Source organism: Serinus canaria, chromosome 2 (assembly GCF_022539315.1).
Source record: "Serinus canaria isolate serCan28SL12 chromosome 2, serCan2020, whole genome shotgun sequence".
Classification (NCBI taxonomy): Eukaryota; Metazoa; Chordata; class Aves; order Passeriformes; family Fringillidae; genus Serinus; species Serinus canaria.
Genome location: NC_066315.1, coordinates 38685537 through 38709748, shown reverse-complemented (window position 1 = coordinate 38709748; position 24212 = coordinate 38685537). Strand labels below are relative to the sequence as shown.

Sequence of the window (24212 nt, the reverse complement as noted above, 5' to 3'; positions counted from 1 at the left end):
GAGCACCGATGAAGAGATTTTCCAAAGACTTGGACCCTGGTCAAACTTGGTGTGCTTTTTACTGAACACAGGAATGGACTTATTCTTTGCACAGAAATTGTCCCCTTACAAATTTCACATTTTCCAAGATGTGAAGTGCTGCAGCTGCTCAGAGAAAAGGTTGTGATCAGACACAAACCCGCCGTAATGGTAATAGAGCAAGCTGTTAAAGCACTGTGAAGTCATAGCAAGAGACAATATAGGGTATTATCCCAGAAAGTGCCAGACAAACTTTCTCATAGCTGATGCTAACAGCACCACCTCTTACTGCAATTCACACATAGTAAACTCATACTTTTTCTGTCATGGTTAGATTTTATGTTTCTGAAACACATCAGGGGGTGATATTTTTCTTGCATGCTTATGGCCAAAAAAATCCTGCTGTTGATCCTTGTGATTTACGTATCAGTTTGCCATTTTAAAATAAGTGCTGTGTAAACAACTGAGAGATTGATATAATGCTGTGGGAAATTCAAACCCATTCATATGCCAAGGTTTCATCAGACTTTTAAAGGCAGGAGCTTCAGCTACATCTTTAAAATAATTGGCACTTCTTTCTCTGTAGCCCTGGGTCTGCAAAATATCAATTGCCTCGTATGATGCCCCAAAATCTGTCAAAACATTCTGGATCAGATACTCAGCTCCTGGAGCACTAAATTTCAATATACCAATTTCATGTGGAAGCTGTGTTTGGTCTCCTAAAACTCCTGTCTTTTGTCATTATAATTGATGCTCTTGTATATTCAGCTTGCAGACACCATTTCTGATGATCACTTAAAACTTTGGCATGATCCTGAATGAAACATGCAGCACTTTGTACTGCATACCCAGTGTGGATTAACTAAATGGTTCTTGTGCTCCTAGAAATCAAAATCCAAAAAGGTACTTGTGATTACTCATTAAAGATCTATTTAATCAACCATTAAATGATATAATGATGGGATATATTTAATCAACCGTTTTCCAGACCAGAGAAACATGGTTTTTATCTGGTAAATCAGTCCGTGTGAGATAATTAATATTTTTCAGATTTCCCAAGGTGCTTATTTTAAACAGTATAAGGTTTTTCTTTTTTTTTTTTTCTTTCATCTGGAGTATCACAAAGTGCTAGACAAACTACAGCATTGAGCAGAGCATTTCTGTGGGGAAACAGGGCAAATAGTGACTAACAGGAAATCTGTGTGCCATTTAAAGAGAGATTTAAAAAACAACAAAATTCCCCCACACTCCAACCCAGGATCAGATTGAAAATACTCCCTGGATGTGAATCTTTGACTCACCTCACGCCATTCTAATATTTTAACTGAAGAATTAAGTTTTATTATAAAAAGGACAGGTTTGCACTGGGCAGTCCAGGTTCCCTACAAGCTCTGCTTGTTCCACTTGCTCCTGACTTTGTTTATAGCAGAGGCTGCTAGGTGAGCTCAGTTCTGGGTAGTTTTGCAATGTGCATAGTCACCCTGCAGAAAACAGAATTATTATTATTCCCTCTGATTAATAATTATTATTAGTTGAATGGAGCTTTGCAAAATACAAATTTAAATACATTCATTTCCATGCAGGCTCTCAAATTCAAATGGATCTAACTGTGATGAAGACAGAATCTGTCCCCTTATGGGACTGTCACCCATCTGGGGCTGTCATCTGCTTTGGGAAAGGTTTTCAGGGAGGAAAGAGTGTGGACAGGACCTTGGAATGGCTCCTGCCATGACAGTGCAGCAGCTCTATCACATTTCTGGTGGCACCAGGCAGTTTTGCTGCGTGTGCAAATCTCTGCTTCTGAACTAAGAGCCTGTGTAGGTGATCTCCCAGGAGACAGTGCTGGTGCCAATCTCTTTGATTCCTGACCAAGACTCCTGAGCTTCCCATTTCTTCTGGATCCCACTGCCAAACCCTGCAAATAATACAAAACCCTCTGCTCCTTTCGTCCTGATGTTTTGACCCCCAACTCTATTTTCCACTGGAAAGCCTCCCATTCCTTTTTTTTTTCCCAACACTCATCCTGCAGCCCTGCAACAATCACGGGGCCCCCAGTGAGGAGCACCCTACTCTGTTTAGCCTTTGATTTGTCCCTGCCTAGCTTTCCTCATCTAGCCTGCCACTCTTCCTGCTCTTTCCATCCAGCTGCTGCTAGTCCTCCACATCCTACACTCCTTTACCCTCTTCTTCACTGCCATGGCCACCTAAGGATGGTGGCCTCTCTATGCCATGCCTACCTGTTCTCTCCTTCCTGCCCACCAAGAAAGACTTAGCCCTTCTTCTGATTGCATTTCACAAGAACAGGTTCCAGATGTGCTTCCTGGGAGTCCTCTCTGAGAGAAGTATCGGAAAATATATTCTGGACACAAAAAGGGCATAGGAGTAATCCCACTGCAACCCTAAAGAAGGCAGGAGGAACCGTGAAAAAGAACAGAGAAAAAAAAAAAAAACCCAAATCAAAACAGAGAACATGGGTCTAGTGAGCATGGGAAGGGGAGAGATGGAGCTTCAGGAACTGAGAGAAGATAGTGGTGGTACCAAATACTGAGAGTTCAGGTGAATTTGATGAGGGCAGGGCTGAAAGTAGGGAATGGAGGGAAGGAAACAAATGTGCTGATGCACATCAGGAAGGTTGTTTCATTCTTGCAACTGTAGAAAACAGTGAGGAAAGGGTTGTAGGAGTCATTTTTTATTTGCTTTCACCAAAAATAAACGAAGCAGCCTTATCCTGTGCTGGGAGGGGAATGTTCAGCCATGGACAAAAGTTGCAGTCTGTGGCATCCAGCAGATCTTGTGCTGGATACCACCTCAGGATGTGGATGTGATGCCGCTGCCTTTCAAACCAAAAACCACTCGCTTTTCAAAATTGTCGCTGAGAGCCACTGGTGAGCCCGGGCGAGGAGCAGTGACAGGCACCTTGCGGAGTGTCCCGGCCGCCCGCGCTGTGACACAGCGGCACAAAAGCTCCCGGCCAGGTCCCCGCGGTCCCGCTGGGCACAGATGATTGTCGCCTGCTAAGCAGCACCCACAGCTGACTCGGGGCTCTTTGTTGAGCATCGTGCAACCGCATGACCGCGCTCGCTGCTCCCATTGTCTGCGCCCGGCTGTTTGTGCGCAGAGCTCTCGGGTGCTCCATGCGCTCTCACTTGCCTCTTTTTGCTTATGGCTTCCATTGGTATGACACTAGAGGGTGACAAAGATTCAAACGAGAGCCACAACGAAACCATTAAAACTGGAAACTTGAAATTCAGATGGGTTTTTTAAAACCGACGAGTCGTCCGGTGGAACGGGCATGAAGATTCAGGGCTGCTAATGGCATTTTAATAGAAGCTGGTGCCACTTAGTGGAAGCTTGTTTGGTTTGGACCAACCTTGAAACAGATTGTTTAAAATTAAGAGGGTGATAAGATTTTTTTCAGGGACTTTTCCAGAGCAGAGTTTTAAAAATTGAGCATTTTAGTGGTTGTTTTTTCGTTTGTTTGTTTGTTTGGTTGGTTGGTTGGTTGGTTGGTTGGTTGGTTGGGGGTGGTTTTTTTTGGTTTTTTGGGGTTTTTTTTGTTTGGTTTTTTTTGTTTGTTTTTTGTTTGTTTTTTGTTTGTTTGTTTGTTTGTTTGTTTGTTTGTTTTTGACTGGTCCAAAACATGGTGCAAAATTAAGGAAATTTGAAGTAGTGATGTAGTGATGAGAAATCAAGGAGAAGGCAAAAACAAAAAACACAAAATCAAATTTAGGCACAAAAAAGTATTGCTGCTAATGTGAACAGCAGTTTTCAGATGCAGAATTATACAGAAAAAGAACGTTTTTCTGTATGTCATGCTGTTTACAAATGTGAATATATTGGCTAAGAATTGAAAAAGACACAGTTGTTTTACAACACTGAGGAAACCAACCTCATTTTCTGAAACAATCTCATTATTTGTTACTGCATTTTTATGGGCATACGCTTTATTTTTCACATGAAAACAGGATTTGGATATGTATTAGCCACTTGATAACACACACAGAGCAAGAGAATCAGATCAAATCAACCATGTTTTCACTTTCAGACACTGTAGCAATGATGTTAAGCCTTGCATCACTTAAAACATGGTCTATTATGTATGTCAAATACTTAAATTATTTAAAAATAGTAAGAAATGCTCTGCTGAGTTAATTACCTTAGCTTTATTTGCCAACTCTGAGTAATTTTTGAGCGAAATTTGCATGATGTTACCAGCTCCCAGGGTCTTATCATGAAATTTGGTAGAAACTGCAATGTACTGGCACTGAGGAGTGTGTAAATCTCAGCTTTCATTTCTACAAAATATTTCCAGGCTGTAAGACGGTGGATAAGGAATGGAAAAGAAACTAATTTAAATTTACAGCACCTGAACTGCAAAGAAAAGAGCTTCCTTTCGTTATTTTAAAATGTTATTCTAGATTTTATTGTTATTTTTAAAATGTTTAGGCAGTCTTGTGATGTTTGGGCTCTCATTCATCACTCTCAGGGCCTGCTGTTGGCAATACAGTGTGCAAATGGCACCAGTCTGTGCTAGCAGGACCGCTGACTGCAGTGAGGAATTTACTCCACCCTCTCTGAAATGAGCAAAGGAAGTGTAAACCCCTTTCATGGAAACTTGGGGAAGAAATAAGGGGTTTGGTTAAAGATGCTGGCTGCTTTCAGCACTTGGCCAAAAGCAATGATGTTTAGTGGTCAGAATAAGGCACAGACTGTAATATCTGCTGTTGTCAGAGTTAAACCAGCCTGTCACCTAACAGACCAAAAGTGCCTTTGCCCTCCTCTATCTCTCTGCACAAGTGTCCTCCTGGATGATGTAGCATTTTCTAGCAGATAGGTTGGGATGCCATTTTTGTGGCATCTGTGCACAGGGCAGAGTAAAGGTCAAAGAGAAGATGTGTTTTTCCCAAGGGAGGATAAAAGTCCCCCAGAGACTCTAATGCATGTGTTCTCCACCTGGGACAACCCTGTGGGAGAGGGAAGCCTCCTCCTTTGGGGATCCATGAGCTTCATTAGTGAAGCAAAAAGGGCAAGACACTGGTGTAGGACATAGGACTGGGAGAGAGACCCTTCACATGCTTTAATAGTCCATGCTTTGCTCCAGTTTTTGCTCTGAAATCGTATTTCTACTAAAAAAACTTCTGCAATGTGTTTTGAGATGTCTGTGGTCCAGCAGAAACACTGGTAAAAGCTGAAGATGAAGTTGCTGTCTTGGACATGTGTAGGCTGAGCAATGAGGCCTGGAGCCATCCAGCCTAGCTGCAGGTGCTCAGCCACCATGGATGTGCTGGGGCTGTAGCTGCCTTTGGTTTCCAGATGAGCAGTGACTGGAGAGATACTGGACTTTTTGGACTTGAACTGGCCCTTCTGCCCAAGTCTGTCATTTGCCTTAGTGCCATGTTTTCCACTGAAAGAGACACCAGAAAGCATTCCAAAGAAAATATGTTTTATAACAGTTGCTTTATGCAATCTTCTCAATGTTTCAGCAGCCCTGACTGATCCTCAGTGGTAAAAAATGAGGGGGTAGCCACCCAGCAGTCAGCTGGTCTGAGAGGAAGAGAGGGAGCTGCTTTCACACAATGCAAGGACTTAGCCCCAGCAAATGCAGGCAATGGCAATTAGATCCCCACATAGATGGTTCACACAGCCACTGGTGGTTTGGGTGCAGAGAAGAGGAATAACAATAATGCACTCAAGATGCTGTCCAGAGAGAACTGTCTACACTGGTGTCTCAAAGACAGTGCCCAAGGGAATATAAATGGAAGTAACCCAAAGCACAGGATGGGTGGAAAGCATCTGATTTTGCTGTGGGATCTGGGGCTCTACTTGTATATGCAGGACACTTAAAAGAACTGTAGGTGGGAGATACCAAAAGCCCCCATGGTTAAAACAATGAAGTTGAGTATAACAGAAAGGCATTTGTGTTTGTTTTGCTTGCAACCTCTTTGTTAGCCCAGTTTGTTTTATTAAGCCACTTGGGCTATGGGTAGGTGTGTGGACAGCCATGCAGTGTCTGAGGTATCTGCTTGGCAGCCCTGCAGGCTGGGAAGTGATGCCTGTGAGGCTGCAATGCCCACTGCTGATGGAAGGAGCACAGAGTGCTCCCTGGCAGATGGCAGAGGAACCTCACAGGAGCTGGCTGTGGTCCAGATCACCACCCTCATGGAGAAGCTGCTGTCCGCTGCCGTAGCCGATGTAACGAAGCAGTAGATCACCAGATTTTCCAGTGTGTGCTGTGGGAATCTGTTTGTACTCACACAAATGGTCCCTGGAAAAGGGACTCCAGTAGAAGGAATGAACACAACATCTTGCCAGTTTGTTTTATTCAACAAGCTGATTTGCCACTTAAAGGAAAATGCCTCCTTCCTCTCAGACACTTCTTGTCTGTGGCTATTCCATTTTTCAAGAGAAAGATGGAGGGCTTTTCCCCCCCTCCTTTTTTTCCAGACATTCGCATTTTTTTTTCTCTCACCTAATTCTTCAGTACTTTTCCTTTTTCTTGCCAAAAAGTAACTGCTGGCGTAATTTTTTCTGTAAACTCTCTTTGTGGGAGATTAAAAATTATTATCAGTATCTTGGAAAGAAGAACTCTGGACTATTCTGCACCTTTCTTTGAGTGATGTTCTGCTTTGGCATGAATTGGAAATTGTTCATAGCATTATTAATGTCAGTACTTTAAAAGTTTACCTAATCATGTGCTTTGCAAGGAAACAATGCAGATACAGCATACTCCTCCAGAAACACACGGTTCTGAAGATATTTAATAAAGATTAAAAATACATGATACAGAAAATCAATACGTACCTTGTAAATTCTGACTAGTCTGCATTTTCAAATCTAAAGTGATACACTTCCTGGTTTTGATTTCTACAATTATTTTAAGGTTCCATCTATTTCTAAAATTATCTGAATAAGTGTTGTGCTAAACTACACATAATCTCACCGTGATAAATTTCTCAAATTCATCTCTGTCATTTAGTCCTGTGCTGCTAGCTTGAAAACTTTGATGTTGAGATAATAAAGTTACTTAGAAGAAGTTGTTTCATAATTTGTGAATTGATGGTTGGAGTCATGATTCTTTACTGACATTTACCATTTGTCACCAATGTAGCTTTTGTGAGCCTGATCTGTTGTGGTCCAGAAGTTACATTACTTCAAAAACACAGAGCTTAGAACACAATGGTTGTGGGGATTTCACTGGTTTTCAGAGAGATCCACAGAGGAAGAGAGCAGTTTAATGGGTTTGTGGCATCTCTTCCACCTCCTTGCTTTGGAACATTGGGCAAACAGATCAGGTTGGAGCATTACTAAATATGCCTTGGCTGCATGAGAGATCTGCTGGGAATTGCTGCACTTTGGAAGTCTGTAACAGTTCTGGCTTTGGGGAGAGAGCCTTCAGCAGTGTTAGAGGAAAAAGAAAAGGAACAAAGTTGCTGCACATCTATTTTCTCCCTTCCCTTCTGCATAAGCCTTAAGTGTGGGTTGTTAAGAGTGGAGGGTGCTCTTCCACAAAGTTGTCTGTTGATGCTTTGCATGCTTCTTAAGTTTCTGATGCTCTTGGATCTAGGAGTAATGTCACTAGCTTATTACAAATCCTTCTCGTAACTAAAGCTAAAGGACAAAACAAATTTAAATAAGCTAGAAGAAGCCAATTGTGGAGGTCTCATGGATTGACAGAAACATTTGGGGCAGTTTCAGAAAATGGATGACAAGTAAAGTACTAAACTCCATGAGCCAAATCCTCATCTGGTTAATATAAGATTTTTCCCTATGAAACTGAAACCTCTAGATTCATTAACACCAGATGAAGATCTGGTCCTTGTCTGAATTTTTCCAGGCAGACAGCTATTACTTTTGCCCTCAAATACTAGCCTTATTCCTTCAATAAAATTAAGCAGCCAAAAATTCAAAAATTAGGGGAGGGATATAGGGGGAAATTCAAATTGAAGCCAATAATGAAAAGTTTCTTCAATCTAGTCTTGAGTAATAACTTGTGCTTCTCCATAATGGTCACATTGAGATGGTAAATTAGTTCAATTGTAAGTGTAATTGATAGCAAACAATATGATTGACTGCTGGCAATACATACATTTTGTTCAATGTCTCATGTTTTCAAAAAGAGTATAAGTCTTCCTTACAGATATACAAAATAGATAATAATAATAAGAAAATACAATTTCTTGTTTGCCCCTTCTCTGAAAACAATGAAAAAAATCCTTCTGGTTTTCCAAAAATAATTCAACTGAATTCTGAGAAATATGGTTAGGGTCTGAAAGGTCGCTTTTTCATGAAAAAAAACCCAACACGGGCAAAAATCAATTTCCCCCCCCTTTTTTTACTGTGCTGAGACTCTCTGAGCAAAACTAAAATGTTACTGTGGTAACTGTACAAGCTGCAAGACACCATTCTCCCGAAAATGACCTTCTTGGACATTTCTAAGGTCTATATGCCACCATCTTGCTTTTTGTAACGTATACCTTGTGGCTCTTAAAATTGATCTTTTGTGATTGTTCTTAATACAGATCTAAACCCATGTATTTCCTCTGGTTCATATAAGCTTGACACTTTACACAGACTCTTTCCTTTGTCTGGGTTTCTGTGTGAGAAATATTGTCTATATTGAATTTTATCACTAAGAGACACCCACTGTACTTCCTGTGTTATGTCCTAACACATACTCACTAGTATTTACATTTGTTTAGATTAATATAAGTGAACAAAATTCTTTAAAATAATGGGTTCCTTCAGAAAGTCTGAGTACTCTTAGGGATCTGAACTGGATAGGTAAGACCCAGTAACTCAGAGCTAGAATAGAAACTTTGAGCCCTGGATCATCCAAAAGCACAGAAATGGGTGAGACACCAAGTATCTCAGGAGTCTTCATTGCAATGTGTAGAGGCAAGTAAAGTCACAATCTTTTTTCTCGACTCCAGTGGTACCAAGCAAAAGAGAAGACAGACAGAATCCTTGTCTTTTATGGACTTGGAATTACCCAAGAAATGAACTTCTCGGTAAAATTTTAACTGTTGAATGTCATCAGACACATTGAGTCCTGTTCTTATCTCAAGCCCACAATATATACAACTTTTTCAGATACAGGGTTTTCATAATTATTTTAAAATAATTAAATAAATGGACTTTGTCTGGGATTTTGAGTCTGTTCACAGACAGCCTTGGAGCACAGCAGCTGTTTGGAGGGGTTTCCTGAAAGTCTTTGTTCAAAGAGAATTACAGCCAAACAAAACATTACTAAGACGGAATTAGTACTAGCTACAAAAGAGAATGTTAAAAAACCCACACATATATATCAGACACTTGAGAGCTGATCATGGGCAAGATAAAAGACATGCAAAAGCAGCCAGCTTGTGTGAAATACTCTTACCCTCCCTGCCTGCCTGCTTTCCCAGGGGAATATCACCCAGGCTACCCGTGTTATGGAGCAGTGTGAGTGGCAGTGATGAGCAATGGTGACCCCTGGGGCAGAACCACTCTTTTGGTCACCTCTCAGCCAAGTGTCCATTTCCTTCTTCAAATTGCAGCTGGAGTAGAAATGCTGACTGGACTCTCTCACACTTAATTCTTTGCCTTTCTTTGATGAGCATAGAAAAGAATTAATCTACAAGAATTATTTTATTTCTCAGGTTTTTTTTTGTTTGTTTTTTTTTTTGGATTTTTGGTTTGTTTTTTTTTTTATTTCTGTGCCAAAAACCCTGGATGTGGTTTCAGTGTTGTTCTCTTAAAATAAGTGCAGTTCTTTGGCCAAAACAGACAAAATTCCATGTGACACCCCAACCTATTTTTTCCTCAATCAGAGAAATCAAGATCCGTATTCAAATAAAACCCCTAATAAATTGTCATGTGGCTGCATAAAGAACTTAAATGATATTTCATAACTAATAAGATCAAAAAGCCTTTTGAATATATTTAGTTGGTAATTTGTTGTTAGCAAATGGTAAGATGTCAATAGCATCCACTAAGAAGGAGAGGGGTGTCTCCATGGCCTTAAAGTATTAACAGCTCAGAAGTAAAATTTAAAAACAGACAAAAAACCAAGACCTGAGTCTTCCAATGTGATGAGGTGTTTTGTGAGTTCTGCAAGTGAACTATGATATCACTTCTGATTTCTGCTGCTGTCGTTGCCATCACTGTGCTCAATGAAGATGTTTTCACTAGGAGCCCACCTTATTTCTAAATCAGTAAATACCAGTAAAGGTACATTGATGGATGTGATAAATGGGATGCAGTAATGCCCAAACAGAGTTCCTTTGGCTTCATTTCATGCAGTGAACTCTTGGTACTATCAGAGAATATTAATTTTTAAAAATGGAAGAGGCTACAAGTAAAAGCAGAAGTCAGGTTCTTTCAGAGTGTTACGTATAGGATTTGGAATTGCTAGCATGCTCCTTACAAATAGTATCTGCATATGATTAATGGAGTTACTCACTGTTGCCACAGGTCTCTCTAGAACACATGCAAAAGTGCCTCCAGCTGAACTATATAATTAATGGCACCATAAAATCTTATTCATTAATATCAGAAAATGATTTATTACCACAGATATATGCATTCATTCAGAAAAAAAAATCTTGCATTGGATGCACAGTGTTGGATGAAATAATGTGGCAAAATTATCCTTAATACTCTCTAGATATTTATCTCAGAAAATTACATGAAAACACCTAATGAAAATTACATGAAAACACCTTTCAGTGCTGTTTTTTTTAAATATAATTTTTATTGTCTGGGGAAAATAAAAGCAAAGAAAAGAAAAATAAAAATGCACAAACTTTGCAAAATTGCTGCCCATTTAAAGAAAGCTAGGTCTAGACTTTAAAAGGCTTGAACTGATAATGAAATATATAGGCCACTTACATTTCTGATTTTGTCATTATGGAACAACACTGTAATATTTCCATTATATTCTGTGTTTTTCCCAAAAATACTTAATAATTTATCATTGCCAATAGTTTCAGTGTGAAAACAGATGTATTTCTCCATATCCCTATGGTATATTTGAGTTTCCCATGAAGGAAAATTACTACCAGAAGATAAGCAGTTCTACATGGCAGTTCTGCAAAGCAATGAAACTTCACATTGCCTTTTCTCATAAAAAAGTAACTGAAAAAAAAATTGTTGATTTTTAAGTGTGTCTCAGTTTCTTCTCAAAAAGAAAGTTTAGGTCTCTGAATATCATGTGCATTAGTCTGAGCTGGAGTTTAAAATAGTTCAGACATAGTTACAAAATGTCATGTACTCACTGTCTGAAAACATGAAATAGCAGCCTACTACTTTTTGTGATATTCCCTTTTCCAAAATTCACTGAAGTAAGTGGAAACGTTTCCACTGATTACATGAGTTTTGGAACAGATTGCGTTCAAGCCGGTTAAGGTTCTGCCTAAGGAAAGATTACAGGAATATGATTCTATTCTGAGAATTTAAGAAAATGCCTATTTTAAGAGATTTCCATTTAACATTTTTTTTCTGGACAACCAAGTACCAGTAACCAAAACTGAAAAAAAAAATGGAGCTAAAGAAAGAGTAATCTGCTTACTGGATGGCAATCTCTTCTTCTCTATCTTCTTATTTTATTCTAAATGACACTTTTCTTCATAAATATTTAGCATCTAAAAATATTCAAATTTCAAGGAAGAAAACTGATGGAATTATTTTACTAATACTTCAATATTGCTGATATTTTGCAAATTATTAATTTAATTAAAAATACTCAGGGAGGTTAATTAAGTATAAGTAAATTCTGGCATTTGCATTGCAAGTTTTCATTGACTTCTTTGACTAATAAATACTTCCCTTTTCTCACATACAGTAGATTAGAAAACTGCTGGAGGTAAACCTTTGAAGTATGGAGAATTGTCTGAGCTTCATTACATCAATTATAGGCTGATTATTCTCACCTATTTAATTTCTGTTGGCTCCCCCAGTATTGCAATGTCCATGTTTTGCAATTATATCAATAAATACTCTAAAGCTAAAGCATTAAATTTATGGCATGTCCCTTCCTAAGAAATGGATATAAATGAAATAAACTTCATGTCTTATGACTAGTGAGATATTATATAAAGTGAAATTTTCATTAGAAAATGACACATTTTTCATGTGTCATGTAAATAGCAAGGTTACAACACAGAAGTTCCACATATGGGGAGCAATCTGTCAGTATCATCTTTTTCACTAATGAGTACGTATGGTTTTTCCTCATGTTTTCTATGAACACTTGTACCTAACCCACAGTATTCCAGAGCAATCAGACATTGTGGCAACAAGCCCACACACAAAAAATAGGACTTTGCTTATGCAGGGAAATCAAAACCATGCTATCATATGTATATATACCTATGAAGGTTGTTTTTCCTAGGAGGAAGAGGCAAAAACTTCAAACTATATTGAACAATGAAGACTGACTGGCCCTGCCAAGTGTAGTTGCCTGTGATAACAGAGAACTGGACTAGATGACTCAGTCTTGTATTCCTGTTTATGACAAATCTGATTTGGTGTAGAGAAAATATTGTAGGAAATCTCTGGGAGGCAGCTAAAAAGGAATTGAATAAAGGTAACCATACTTTATTCATATGTAGGCAGAAACTAGTATGTTTGGCATATGTTACGACTTGTATTGCATTTCTTCTCACGAATCTCAATAAAGTATGGCTTTGTAATTACTTATGCATGAGTTAGCAACTCCTGAACCTCCTAAAGAGGAAGGTATTTTTTCTTTTTTTTTTTTTTGATCCTAATGCAAACTGTATGGTGTGAACGGAGCCCTGGTTTTGGCACTACTGCTTTGGCTGCTGCCAGAGTTGTGAAATTTCTTTGACACTTGGTCAAAGAAATTGATCAAGTGATGCCACCAGCACACTGGGCACCAAGGAATGCTTTGGAGATCATGTCTGTGGTACACAGCCCACCTCCTGGTGAGGCTGGGTAGGCATGAACAAAATAATCCTGGGCTTACCAGAACCTTGGGTTCCAATCAGTTAGGGTGACTCTACCCTTCCTTGTAACACAGGAGGAGTTGTGAAGCCCTGCTGAATTTCAGCCCCTTTCTCCAGGGTTACCAAAGAACCTAAAACTGAGTGAACCCCAAAAAGGAACAGCTGTTGTTCCAGCCAGGAAGAATATGGCTAGCCCATCTGGCATTGATCCATCAGCTGCCTGTGCTTTGGTAGTAGACATCTGCAGAGACTTTATACCAAAGTTCTGGGATGAAAGGAAAGGGATGAAAGAAGAGGTTAGCAATACTGCTGAAATGCTAACTGGAACTGAGAGATCTGGGACATGGATGAGTATTGCTGCCTCAGTGGACATACTTCTGGTAGCACCTAGAAATTATATTGCTCAACTCTGAAGATGTACTTAGGTAAGGAAAAGGAAATGTGGCATGGCTTTCATACTCACATCCCTGCATCATGCAGAAAGATGATCTTGAGAAAAAATACTGCCACCATTAAGGGAAAGAAATGATAATGTACCTGTATCACTTTGAAATGATAATGTGCCTGTATCACTTTATTTCCTGTTGATTTTATGTAGTTACAAGATTTTGATAATGCGGAAACCTCTGCATGCAGTTTTATTGCTCTTCACTTTTTCTCATGTATTTATGTAGCAATACATAGCACAGTCAAAACCAAGTACTATCAAACATGAGTCCACACTGAGCACTTTTTAAAGCCATGCAGACTTTATCTGCCAGCTGAAGAGCAAATCAAGGCGTGGAGAAGGCTGCTGATGCTATGTGAAATCAGCCTCTGCTGATTATCTCTGCCTTAAATATCTATATCAGGCTATATCTGATAGCTGGTCTATTTTGTCTAAAACTACCATGATTATCTCAACTGAACTCTCCAATCTGCAGGACAGATCACTACAAATCACAGCATCCAGCAGGGCTGGGCTTGGAGCAGGGTTTTCCAGACCATTCCTTGAGGTGTCCAAGGCTACTACAGTGTGAGTTAAAATCAAAGTGCTGCTTTGATTTTCTGAAACTTGTTCTTTCTAAGTATTTTTAATCTGAACAAAAACAGCAACAAAGATTATTTTTCCCTGGACTGATGAATTTGTGGATATAAAGGATAAATTTTGCCTTGTTCCCATTTTTTCATAGGTGATTACATAACAGATCAAGGCATCCTTTCTCTAAAGTCTGAGCTCTTCTTTAATTTTGCACACTGCTGGTATGGAGAAGGAGTTCAGATTCCCCATTCATGCCGCAAGCACATGGACTGGAATGAAACTTCCAGAAAATGGGCTGGTTTCCAAGGGTCATTATAGTAATTTTTTCTAAGCTGTGCCAGCACTGTTCTGAAACTACCAGAGGACTTCATGATCAAGTACTTCACAAGTAACTTAGGCAAACTTGACTGTAACACTAGTCCATACAATTTCAGAGACTAAATAAATGCTGTGAAGATTATATTCAGTTGTTATGTCTAATTTGAAGCCATATCTAGAAACTGAATTGAATGTGACACAAGATCAAGAAAGTACAGACTACCAAAGCTTTTTCCTCATCCACTTTTGCCTGAAAGTTTGATTACCAGGGATCTAGGCTTTAATGCTTGGTGATGGATGTTTTTATTAGCACTAGGGGAAAAGCCAAAGTGGAAAAAATGATGAGGTTTGTGTCTGTCGAATTTTATGGATTGACATAAGGTTTATTATTGTTTAGCAATATTAATGGGCTGACGTAGAAAGAGAGATTTATTGGAACTGTTCTAATATCAAGACGCTTCTGCAAACACAAAAATAGATTTAAGACCCAAAGGGTATCCAGGCTCATTTCAATGTCATGTACAAGTTTGGCAGTCCTCTTTGCTTTGATTTATCTGCTCTCTTGCTGAGTCCACAGTCTCTAAGACTGGCTCATTGCTTATTATCATATTATTATGGATTTCACTTGCTGTAAACTAGTGGGAGAACTATGGGAGAACTATTTACATAATATTTTCACAAAATATTATTTTATTATTAAAATGTATTTTATACAATAAAATTATAGCAGTAGTTATTAATAATTATTTCCTTTAATTACATTTTTTTAGGCTACCTTTTCTAGAGATTTCTTAACTGCACAGGTGACAGAAAAACAAAACAAAATAATGAAAATACAAATAGACGTCAGCTGACAAAACAACATATAACTTAGGGTATTATTTTCTTTTCCTGTAAATATAAAACAGACTACACATACCTTTCCTGTGTTTATCTAGACTTTTCTCCCATAAAACTCATGACTGCAAGGGCTTGCAGACCTCATACAAGAATTATTTTCGATCAAAAATTTCATAAATATCTAGTGATTATTTTGTTAGCTGTGTGGAGGCTGTGAAATCAATAGCCGTTTCAGAAAATTGTTGCCTGTCAGAGATAATGTTTATCCAGCATACTTCTGGTATTTTCTGCTTTTCACTGTTTTCCCACAATCTGATTTTCCACTTGAAATAATTTTGGACATTATCTTCCTACTGTTGCTGGGCATTGTCTTCAATAAAACTGTGCCTAAAGAGAAAATAAACATTCTGCAGCTCTCTGCTCTGATAATTTGGCAGCACCCTCTCACTGGTTTCACTGTCTCAGTATAAAGCCCAGTTTCTGTTCCCTTGTCCACAGCAGCAAGGCTCAGCAAAACACTTTTAAAAACCTAAATATGTGTTTGAAATGGCAGGAATGGAAGGGGAAGCAGGGAGTGTGGGAATACATACTTGATATATTTAATCTCTGATCTATTGACCCAAGATAGAACATGCCCATTTCATGACTTGTTTCTTGTGCTGATGATCTAAGAGAATTTATTGTCCGTAATTCCTTCCTTAAAACTCACCTCCGCCCTGATGTATACCCTGACCTTTGCAAGGCAGCTGGGCTGGGCTCTCTTACCTAATTTAGTCATCTAAAAGGCATTTAAGCACTAAATATAGACCAGTTACCTAGGTGCCTTCTGCAGTCAATGGACACAACCACATGCAGAAAGTGATTCATCACATCCTAAAATATGTTGGATGAATGGCCCATTTCATGGATCTGTCACTCTCCATGGACTATGGCAACAGCCCAGGTGTCTAAGACCAAATGCTTTACTTTTATACAGCTAAAGTTAGGTGAGCTAAATCCCACTTCTGGCGTCCACATTGGATTTCCTGTCTTGATTGAAACAGTCCCATTGTTTCTTTGTCTATCTCATCTGTGGTAACTATACATAATCTTATTTATTGTAGACATATGTTCTGGTTTCAGTTGTTTTTCCTCCTACACATAAATTTCAAGCTCTTTAGAGAAGGGACATGGAGAAGTCCCTCCCTTCCCGATTTCCCCCTCCCTTTCCCCCTCCCCCCCCAATAAGAACAATAAGAAATAATTCTGGTGCCAACAAAAAATCGTTTTACACATACCCTTTAAACTCTCTATTACTGCTAATTTAGTTCAGTAAAATTTATGACATCTGTTCACAAAAAAATCCCCCCAAATAATTTTAAAATTGGTACTGGAAACTCTTACTCTCCCAGTTAGTGCTACTGAGGGCAATGGAAAGATTTCTATAAATAAGGGTTTGAAAGGTAAATAAGGTAGTGAGAAGGCATGCAAAAATAAGAATTACTTGCATCAGTAAGATTTGCTGAATCCAGTCTTTAATTTATCATTTGCAAATGTGGCCCAGGGAAGATGTAGTAAGATTTGCTACCCACTAGTTACAGTTCCAGATTGTGTTATGTGATAGCCCATGATTGAATAAGTGCATGGTATTTCTGAAGGATTGGGAAGGGATATAGAAATATTACTTTCCTTACCACTCTTCTAGTGAAATTTCATGTGTTTGAACAGTGTATAATTTCAAGCTCATTTATGGCTATTTCCCTTTTTAAATTAAAACTTATGAAGATGGAAGCCAGAAACAATATCTATGGGTTCATTATGTGGCATGTAATAGGATTAAACCTTCAAAACAAAAAAAATGAATGTCATTTTCAGAATCATTAAGACTTTAACCACTTTTGAAGTTGATTTAAACAATCCACAATGACACTGTCCTACACTAAGCTTACTGGATTCTAACAGCTCCCATTCCAGACTGTTAAATTTATACACCTTGTGCCAATTCCTGAGAAGATCCTTCTAATACTATTACACCTAGCTTAGCTTTTCTCAGGGTTTCTCATTATAATTTAGAATTTCATCATTCCAGTTGGTTGTAGGAAATGCTTTGGACAGCTGGAATAAAAAAGGCTTTGTTTCATAAAATCGTTTAGGTAGTTTCATATGTTTGAAAGAGTTGTGCTGGAAGGAGTTTGAAGCAGACTCAGAAATTGCAGCTCCTTCCACCACATCACATGTGAAGAAGTAATGCAGAGAGAATTCCCTTTGCTGAACACAAGGCCAGACTTTGTGGAGCACTGAATCATTGCCAGCTCTCAAAATGTCTCGGCAGTTACTGTTCATCCTCACCTTTAAACACCTTTAAACATGTACCTGCAAGTGTAGCTCTGTGGAGCAATTTCCACCAATTCCTACAGGGATTAGATATTACCCATAATCAAAAAGAAATAATAACCCCCTCGACTATTTATGTGGGAAGTATTTTAAATACCATATTTTTCAGCTTTGCAAGAAGAGTTTGTAAATACTGAAGTGATAGGTTGCTGTCTGTGTGACTGAACCATCTACTAACCCATGTGTCTGTGTATTTAAAAACCCTGAACCAAACTTGTATTTTCTCACAAGAAAGAAACTTTGCACTTGCCTACATAGGAATATCTGAATAGGAAATTTCACATATTTCATGCTGATGGTGGTTTGATGCTAGTTTTTAGGAAGCAATCTAAGACTATATTATTGGGGAAATCCCTTAGGACAGAATCATAGAATGACAGAATCACTTAAATTAAAGAGGACACTTAAAATTATCAAGTCCACATTAGTCCAAACGTGGACATCAAGTCTGAATTTGTCTGTTTTTCTAGAGTATCATTTTACTTTTTCCATTATGGGGAGAGATTACTCAGGCATCCATGGAGGGTGATTCACAGTAGTCAGTGAATAAAAAAAGAATTTTAGGATCCTCTCCTCTTCAGCTATGTACTGGTTGAAAGTTTTCAATCTCCTGGGGTCAGGTGGATACATCCATGACCAGCTTTGTGAAAAGCTGTCATTGAGCAGCCACGTGGTTCCTGGCCTCAGGGCCCAGGTTTCTGTGGAAAAAGAATAGAGGTTCACCAAATGGAAAAGTGCTGCTGTGCTCCTGAGTCCCACCTCTGATTTGGGTGGCTGGAGAACCTGAACTCTGGGTTTCAGGCACGGTGTTGTGTGAGAAATGCATCTCTCTCCTTTCCCCAGCTTCTTTAAATTCTCATGCTGCTGCCAAGTCACGTTGTATGAAATATGTTCTTTGGTGCTCAAGTATTCCTTGCAGGATTTTCTTATGTAATAATTTGATTGCCTTATATTTACTTTTGCATTTATAAGTGATCCATCTATTTTTAATTTAGGTAATGTGTTCCTTCTACACTGAAACATCTCATTTTACTCGTAGGTACACATTTCAGCAGAAATCTTAAAATATTCATAAGATTCTCTAGCTGTTTTTTTCCCTAGGCTGTGAATCAGTCCCTGATAAAAAGGACCTGACCCTGCTTCTGTTTAAATCAACAGAATAACTTTTAATTCCCCTCAGAGAGAGATGAGCTCATGATGATACTGAGGAAAGTTTGTTTTACTTTTTTTCCCTAGCAAAGTATGTTTTGCTATCCTTCTGTAAGACTGAAGTACTTGCCAATATTTAAGCTTTATTTAGGCAAAGCTCCCATGGATATGGGTGTCAGGATTAGATCTACTGGCTCTTTTAATAAAGGATGGAAAAAAGCCACAATCAAACAAAGCCCTGACATTTTAAATTTCTTTTTCTATTAGAGAAAAGCAGAAAGAGTTTTTCCTCAGCTCCTCATACCTTCATGTCCTGGGGTTGTCCCTCGGGGCAGTAGGATGTGTGTGGAGAGGCCCAAGCTGCTGCCTCTGAGGTTTTGATTAAGGCTGGCTGCAATCCACAGCATGGGGAAGCTGTGAAGGCTGGTCCCTCTGTAAACAAACCAAGATGGATTTTTGTGTGGGGCAGTACAAAGAAGGCTATTAACCCCCTGACAAATCCACCATGGTCTTCCTTAGTTAATGCCTTCACTTGTGCTTTTTCCTTAAAACTTTTTTATTTCTTCTCTGTCATATTAGGATTTAATTATTAAAGTGGAATAACCAATGCACTTCAAATTCAGTGCATGAAGCTTTCCTGCCAAGTCCCACAAACAAAATTACAAGGTCTGGTGAAATCGTACACTTTTTGGTTATTAGCTCTGTCAAATGAATCATGCTTCTGGGGAATCAAATGTTCTTAGGATTTAAGCACTCATAGCTGTAAATGCAGAAAAATATCAGAATAAAAGTTTGCTGTTTAATGAATTTCAGCACATGATTTCTGCAACCTGTCCTGTCACAAAATGTAGGAATAACACAAATGTAGTGTGACACAGATAATAGCTATCATAGCCCTTGCCAAGTCGTTGTATGAGAAATGAAATTTATAATTAATTGTGACCCATCTCATGTGGAATGAGGTCCTGTTTTGGATAGTTTCCAAGTCATTTGCTGTGTCCCTAGGCACAGACTGACTGCAGTGTCACAAAAATTTCTGCTTCAGAAGCAGGAAGGATAAAATTATGTAAAAAAACAATTTTAAAGCACTTGAGATGCCTAAGCTTAGGACAGATCCATTTTGTAAAATTCACAAAGGAGAAAAAGCATGTATTGAAATATTTTCTTGGAGTTCTTTTCATTGTTGGTTTATTCATGGGTTTTCTTTTCATCTGCCCCGACGTGTAAAACATAAATAAATATATGACTGAGCAAACTTAAATAGTGTAACCAAATTAAAAGAATTGTTAGCAATTCCCATTGTATTTCTCTTAATTTGCAAATTTAGTACTTTTTCTGAAAAAGACAGAAGCAAATCCTATTTGTACTGTATTTTAGGAGACAAAGCCCATTGCAGGGAACAAATACAGCAAAGCCTCAGATGGAAGTGAGGGACACAGCCTGAGTCTAATCCAATTTTGATGCCTTCTCCAGCGAATAATTGGGGAGTTCTGGGAGTGTTCAGCCCTTTGGTAGTACCTAGTGTCTAATCCTACAGTCACATTGTAATTCAAGCCTGTGACAGCTCTCATTTCTTACAGTGCATGTCATACAGAATATGCGGGCCAAACCTGCTCTAGATTATTGAGGCAAGGGACAACAGTCCTTCATCTGCTACACTTGCTAAATTTAAGAGCTATCTTATTTTATAGCCATGTCTCCAGAGCCAATGCTCTTATGCACATCCCTGCTGGAAGCTGTGTGCCCTACACTTCTCTGTGTAGACCAGACTGGTCTGTCTTCCAAGGATAAGCATGGAACTGCCCACACCCCTGATGCAATGGCACCATGCCAGTTAATCTGCTAAGGAGATGACATCAAGCTACCAGGGAATCTTTCATCCCTCCCTTCCCCGTGCTGTCTGATGAACACAGGAACAGAATTTAGCAGTTGTCCTGGCTGATTTCAGCCATCAATCAGTACAAGTTATGGTCATTGTGAGCAGCCATCAGTCTGCTTCTCTAGGAAAGTTCCAGTCCACCCCCAAACTTTCCAAAGCTTTTAAAGCAAAAGAAAGAAACCTCAAAACCCCCTACAAATGAAGAAGTAAAACAATGAAAAGCCCTACTAAGACATTTAACAGGCAACTGATGTATTTTTTCCGAGTACTGGATGTGCAACAGCTTTGAAGGGGGACATGCAATACATTGTAGAATTTAATTTCTTTACTCGTATTCCCATTATGGAACAGAAACTGATTTGGATTTTGTGGGGGTTTTTTTGTGAGTTTGACTCTGACCAGAAAATTTCTTTCTGCTACAAAATGTCCTCTGATGTTTCCTATTGTCATAACTAGCCTTACAGGGTCTGTTCCTGAGTCTGCTATGTTTTAAAATTCATTAAAAAGAATGACCCTCTTTCTTCACTGTTAAATTCATTAAACCCAAGAGACTTAATCTCTATAGGAAATACTTGTTTCAAAGAAATTTAAAGTTTTGAAGTTTTAATTTACTTTTTGTTTGTCTTCTCTCTGATATAATTTTGATATCTTCTCATTGGAAAAACTAACGTCAGGAGACCTTGATGGTGTAATTTGTATTTCCATTAATTTATTCTTGCCAGATAAATTATTGCCAGAACTTCTCAGTCACTGTCTTTATTAACTCAGTTAAATTTCTCCTTTGGGTCATTGTCCAGTAGTTTGTCCAGCTCACTGATCTGCTGGCAGACTGAAGTAACCAGTGTCAGGAAGAGCATTCTAGCAGGGAAGATGATGAAATCAGAACATTTTTGGAATTACACTTTTTATTTTCATTGAGAAACAGTTTTATGAAAACCAGTCACTGTGGATCCATTTGCCTCAGAATACAAAGGACAAAACAACTCTGTTTAGTAAAATAATTTGTTTGGGTCTGACTATTTGGTTTTAAATACAGTTTTTCTTTGAAGACAAAGCTTCTATTCACAAGAGCAACCATAGCCTGTGCTGTTATTGAGGGGTGGTGCAGCATCCCTCCCGCCCAGCAGGACCCATTGAGAGGCTTAATGTTATCTTCTTATTTGTATTTACTGCACAGATAAAAGCTTCCTCCCTATCTAAATCTTCTCCCACCATGTTCTCACGAGTCTGCATAATGAGATTAATAACTAAAGCTTCAAAAGGTAACCCGATCAACAAGACTTTGTATTCCTCAGCTTTCGGTTGTGGCCAAGCAACCCGATGGTGAACTTTGGTGAATTGGCAAGCTCCTGGTGCTCTCAGACACCACCAAGCACCTTAAATTACAAATCTATTTTCCAAAAAGTGATGCTAGAAAAATGATACAACCAAGTTATATTTTTATATTGTTCTAATTTGTTCCAGACAAAACATATCAAATTTACAAGTGGAAAGGAAAGCTATCTCCCTTTTCAGTACTAATGTATTAACTTGCCAATACTTGGCTCTATCAACTTGCTGAGAAGCTGACTGTCATTTTGGATTCTTTCTCTTGTTTTTCCAGTGTGTTGCAATGAGCAGGCCAGTTCTGCCACCAGAAACACTTGGCAATCAGATTGTCTTCAGTAGCTTTGCACACATACAATGGATTCTGACACTGTACAAGAGAAATAACAGAAACCATTTCACTTCCTCTGGTCTATGCAGAGCTAGCAGGAGTCAAAACAAACTGCCAAGCCTCCAGGCAAACAAATAACACGAACACACATGGAGGCTGCAGCAACAATGGCCAAATTTTGCAGGATCCTATAGGAAGCTGCCCTGCCTTTGAAAGCAATGGGGAGCTCTGCCTAAGGCACAGGCAGTCTCCCTCTCACCCCCTTGCAGCTCCTCAAATTGCACTGCTCAGTTTCTGGTCCACTCAGTGAGGTTGGAGCAGACTTTTCCTGGAGAACTGGCCCAAATTATACATCCATCTTGGCACCCATTCAGCCTGCAGTCTTTCTTTCCTGGTTGCCAAAAAGCATGCTAGTAATTCAGATACACTGGTGGGTCTGGGATATGAATAGTTGGCCACTGGGAACAGTATGAAAACTTTATTGTTATCCATAGCCCATCATAAACCAAAAATGATTCACCACATGTAACTGAGTTGGTTTTGGATTTTAAATCCTAAGACATCAAGCTTTCCAATCTACTTCAATTACTTTTTGTTTCCTTTCCATTGCTCTGGGAGAGAAAGGAAAAAAAAAGAGCTTCACTCCAACGGAGTAAAAAAATCCGGGGGTTATCAAGAGGCAGTTCAGAGATTGTTTGTGGTTTGTCAGGCAAATTTATGCAGTCCTTAAGTATACAGCTGGCACACCACTGAAAATGGGTCATTTCTCTATGTCTTTTGGGACAAGGAGTTTAGCAGGTTAGTCAGATGGAGAGTTATGCAAACACGGTTTAAAAAGCCTTGCTTTTGTAGATGGTTTCAAAAAAACAGATTCAGAATTTGCAGTTCATTAAAAGCTGACCAGAGAGAGATGGGGAAATAACATAGCTAAAAATCAAAACATTGGAAGGTACATGGGATTTTCTTTAACAGTGTGATGAAGAACTGACAGTGAGAGTTGAATCTTCGTGGATTCTGCTGTATTACGCTCTCAAAGCCATTAAAAGAACTGTTGAAAAATTAACCACCATACAGGAGTTCAAGAAATCTCTCAACCGTGTGTTTATTTTTCCATCATGACACAGCTTTATGCATGCAAGAGACAGAAGCAATCTACCATTTGTTTAAAATAGCAGAGTCCCAAGAAACCCTAACTCTTATATAATCTAAAATCAGCAATATTAAAAATCTATCTACCCATTTCTCTAACTGGACTTCTTGTAGCATACTCGTGTGTCTTACAAGCCTGCAGAAGAAGAAGAGGCTGCTCCTCTCATAACTCTCAAAGCTGTGGGCAGGTTTAGGGATAATGCCATTGCTGCAGTGGGCGGATACAGCAACATGGAAATCAGCTGAGCTTTGTCATTCTGAGTTTGTCTCCTTCCAGGCAGCAGCCCCACTGGTTTTCTCTACCTCACCTTCTTATGGTGGCTCACAGCCTTCAGTACATGCCAGAGCATCCTTCAGCTGTTTCAAGTCCTTATTCTCTTGACCTGTTGGCAGCTAGTAGTTGCTAGCTCTGGTAGACACCACTGCTTTTGGTGGAAGAAGGAACAGCTCTTCCAATCCATCAGAAAATTACAATGGAAACCTGCGTGGACAAGGTTGGGTGCTGCCCACCCACTCTGCTTTCAGTCAGTGAGAGCATTTCCTCTGTTCCTCCTTGTTTTCCTCTGTTCCTCCTTATTTTCCTCTGTTCCTAATTCAGCCATATGTTTGTGTTTTGTACATGTAAGTGAAGCTAGCAGGAGGCTTGCTGCTAACTTCAGTGGGGTTGAAATTTAACCCGCTATCTACATTTCTGCTTGTAATATTAAATGAAGGAACTGGAATTTCAGCAGCACTTTCACAGACAGAGAGATGCACACTTGGGTTAAGATCACTCGGGTGAAATTCAAGCCTGTTGCAGTCAATGTGGGAGCTATTTTTTTCACTACGCCTCTGTTTAGCCCACACTTGAGAAGAAAACAC

At 39.1% G+C, this 24212-nt stretch overlaps 1 protein-coding gene across 1 annotated transcript in view; it reads left to right on the top strand.

Annotated features, from left to right (window-relative positions):
* The first annotated feature begins 3086 nt into the window (after window positions 1-3086).
* The window catches only part of LOC127059250 (translation initiation factor IF-2-like), a 30594-nt gene continuing 9468 nt past the window's right edge, over window positions 3087-24212 (top strand). The window contains exons 1-2 of the mRNA XM_050971002.1: window positions 3087-3193; window positions 6006-6210. Coding sequence (XP_050826959.1) covers window positions 3087-3193; window positions 6006-6210 — 312 coding nt within the window. The remainder of the gene's footprint in view (window positions 3194-6005; window positions 6211-24212) is intronic.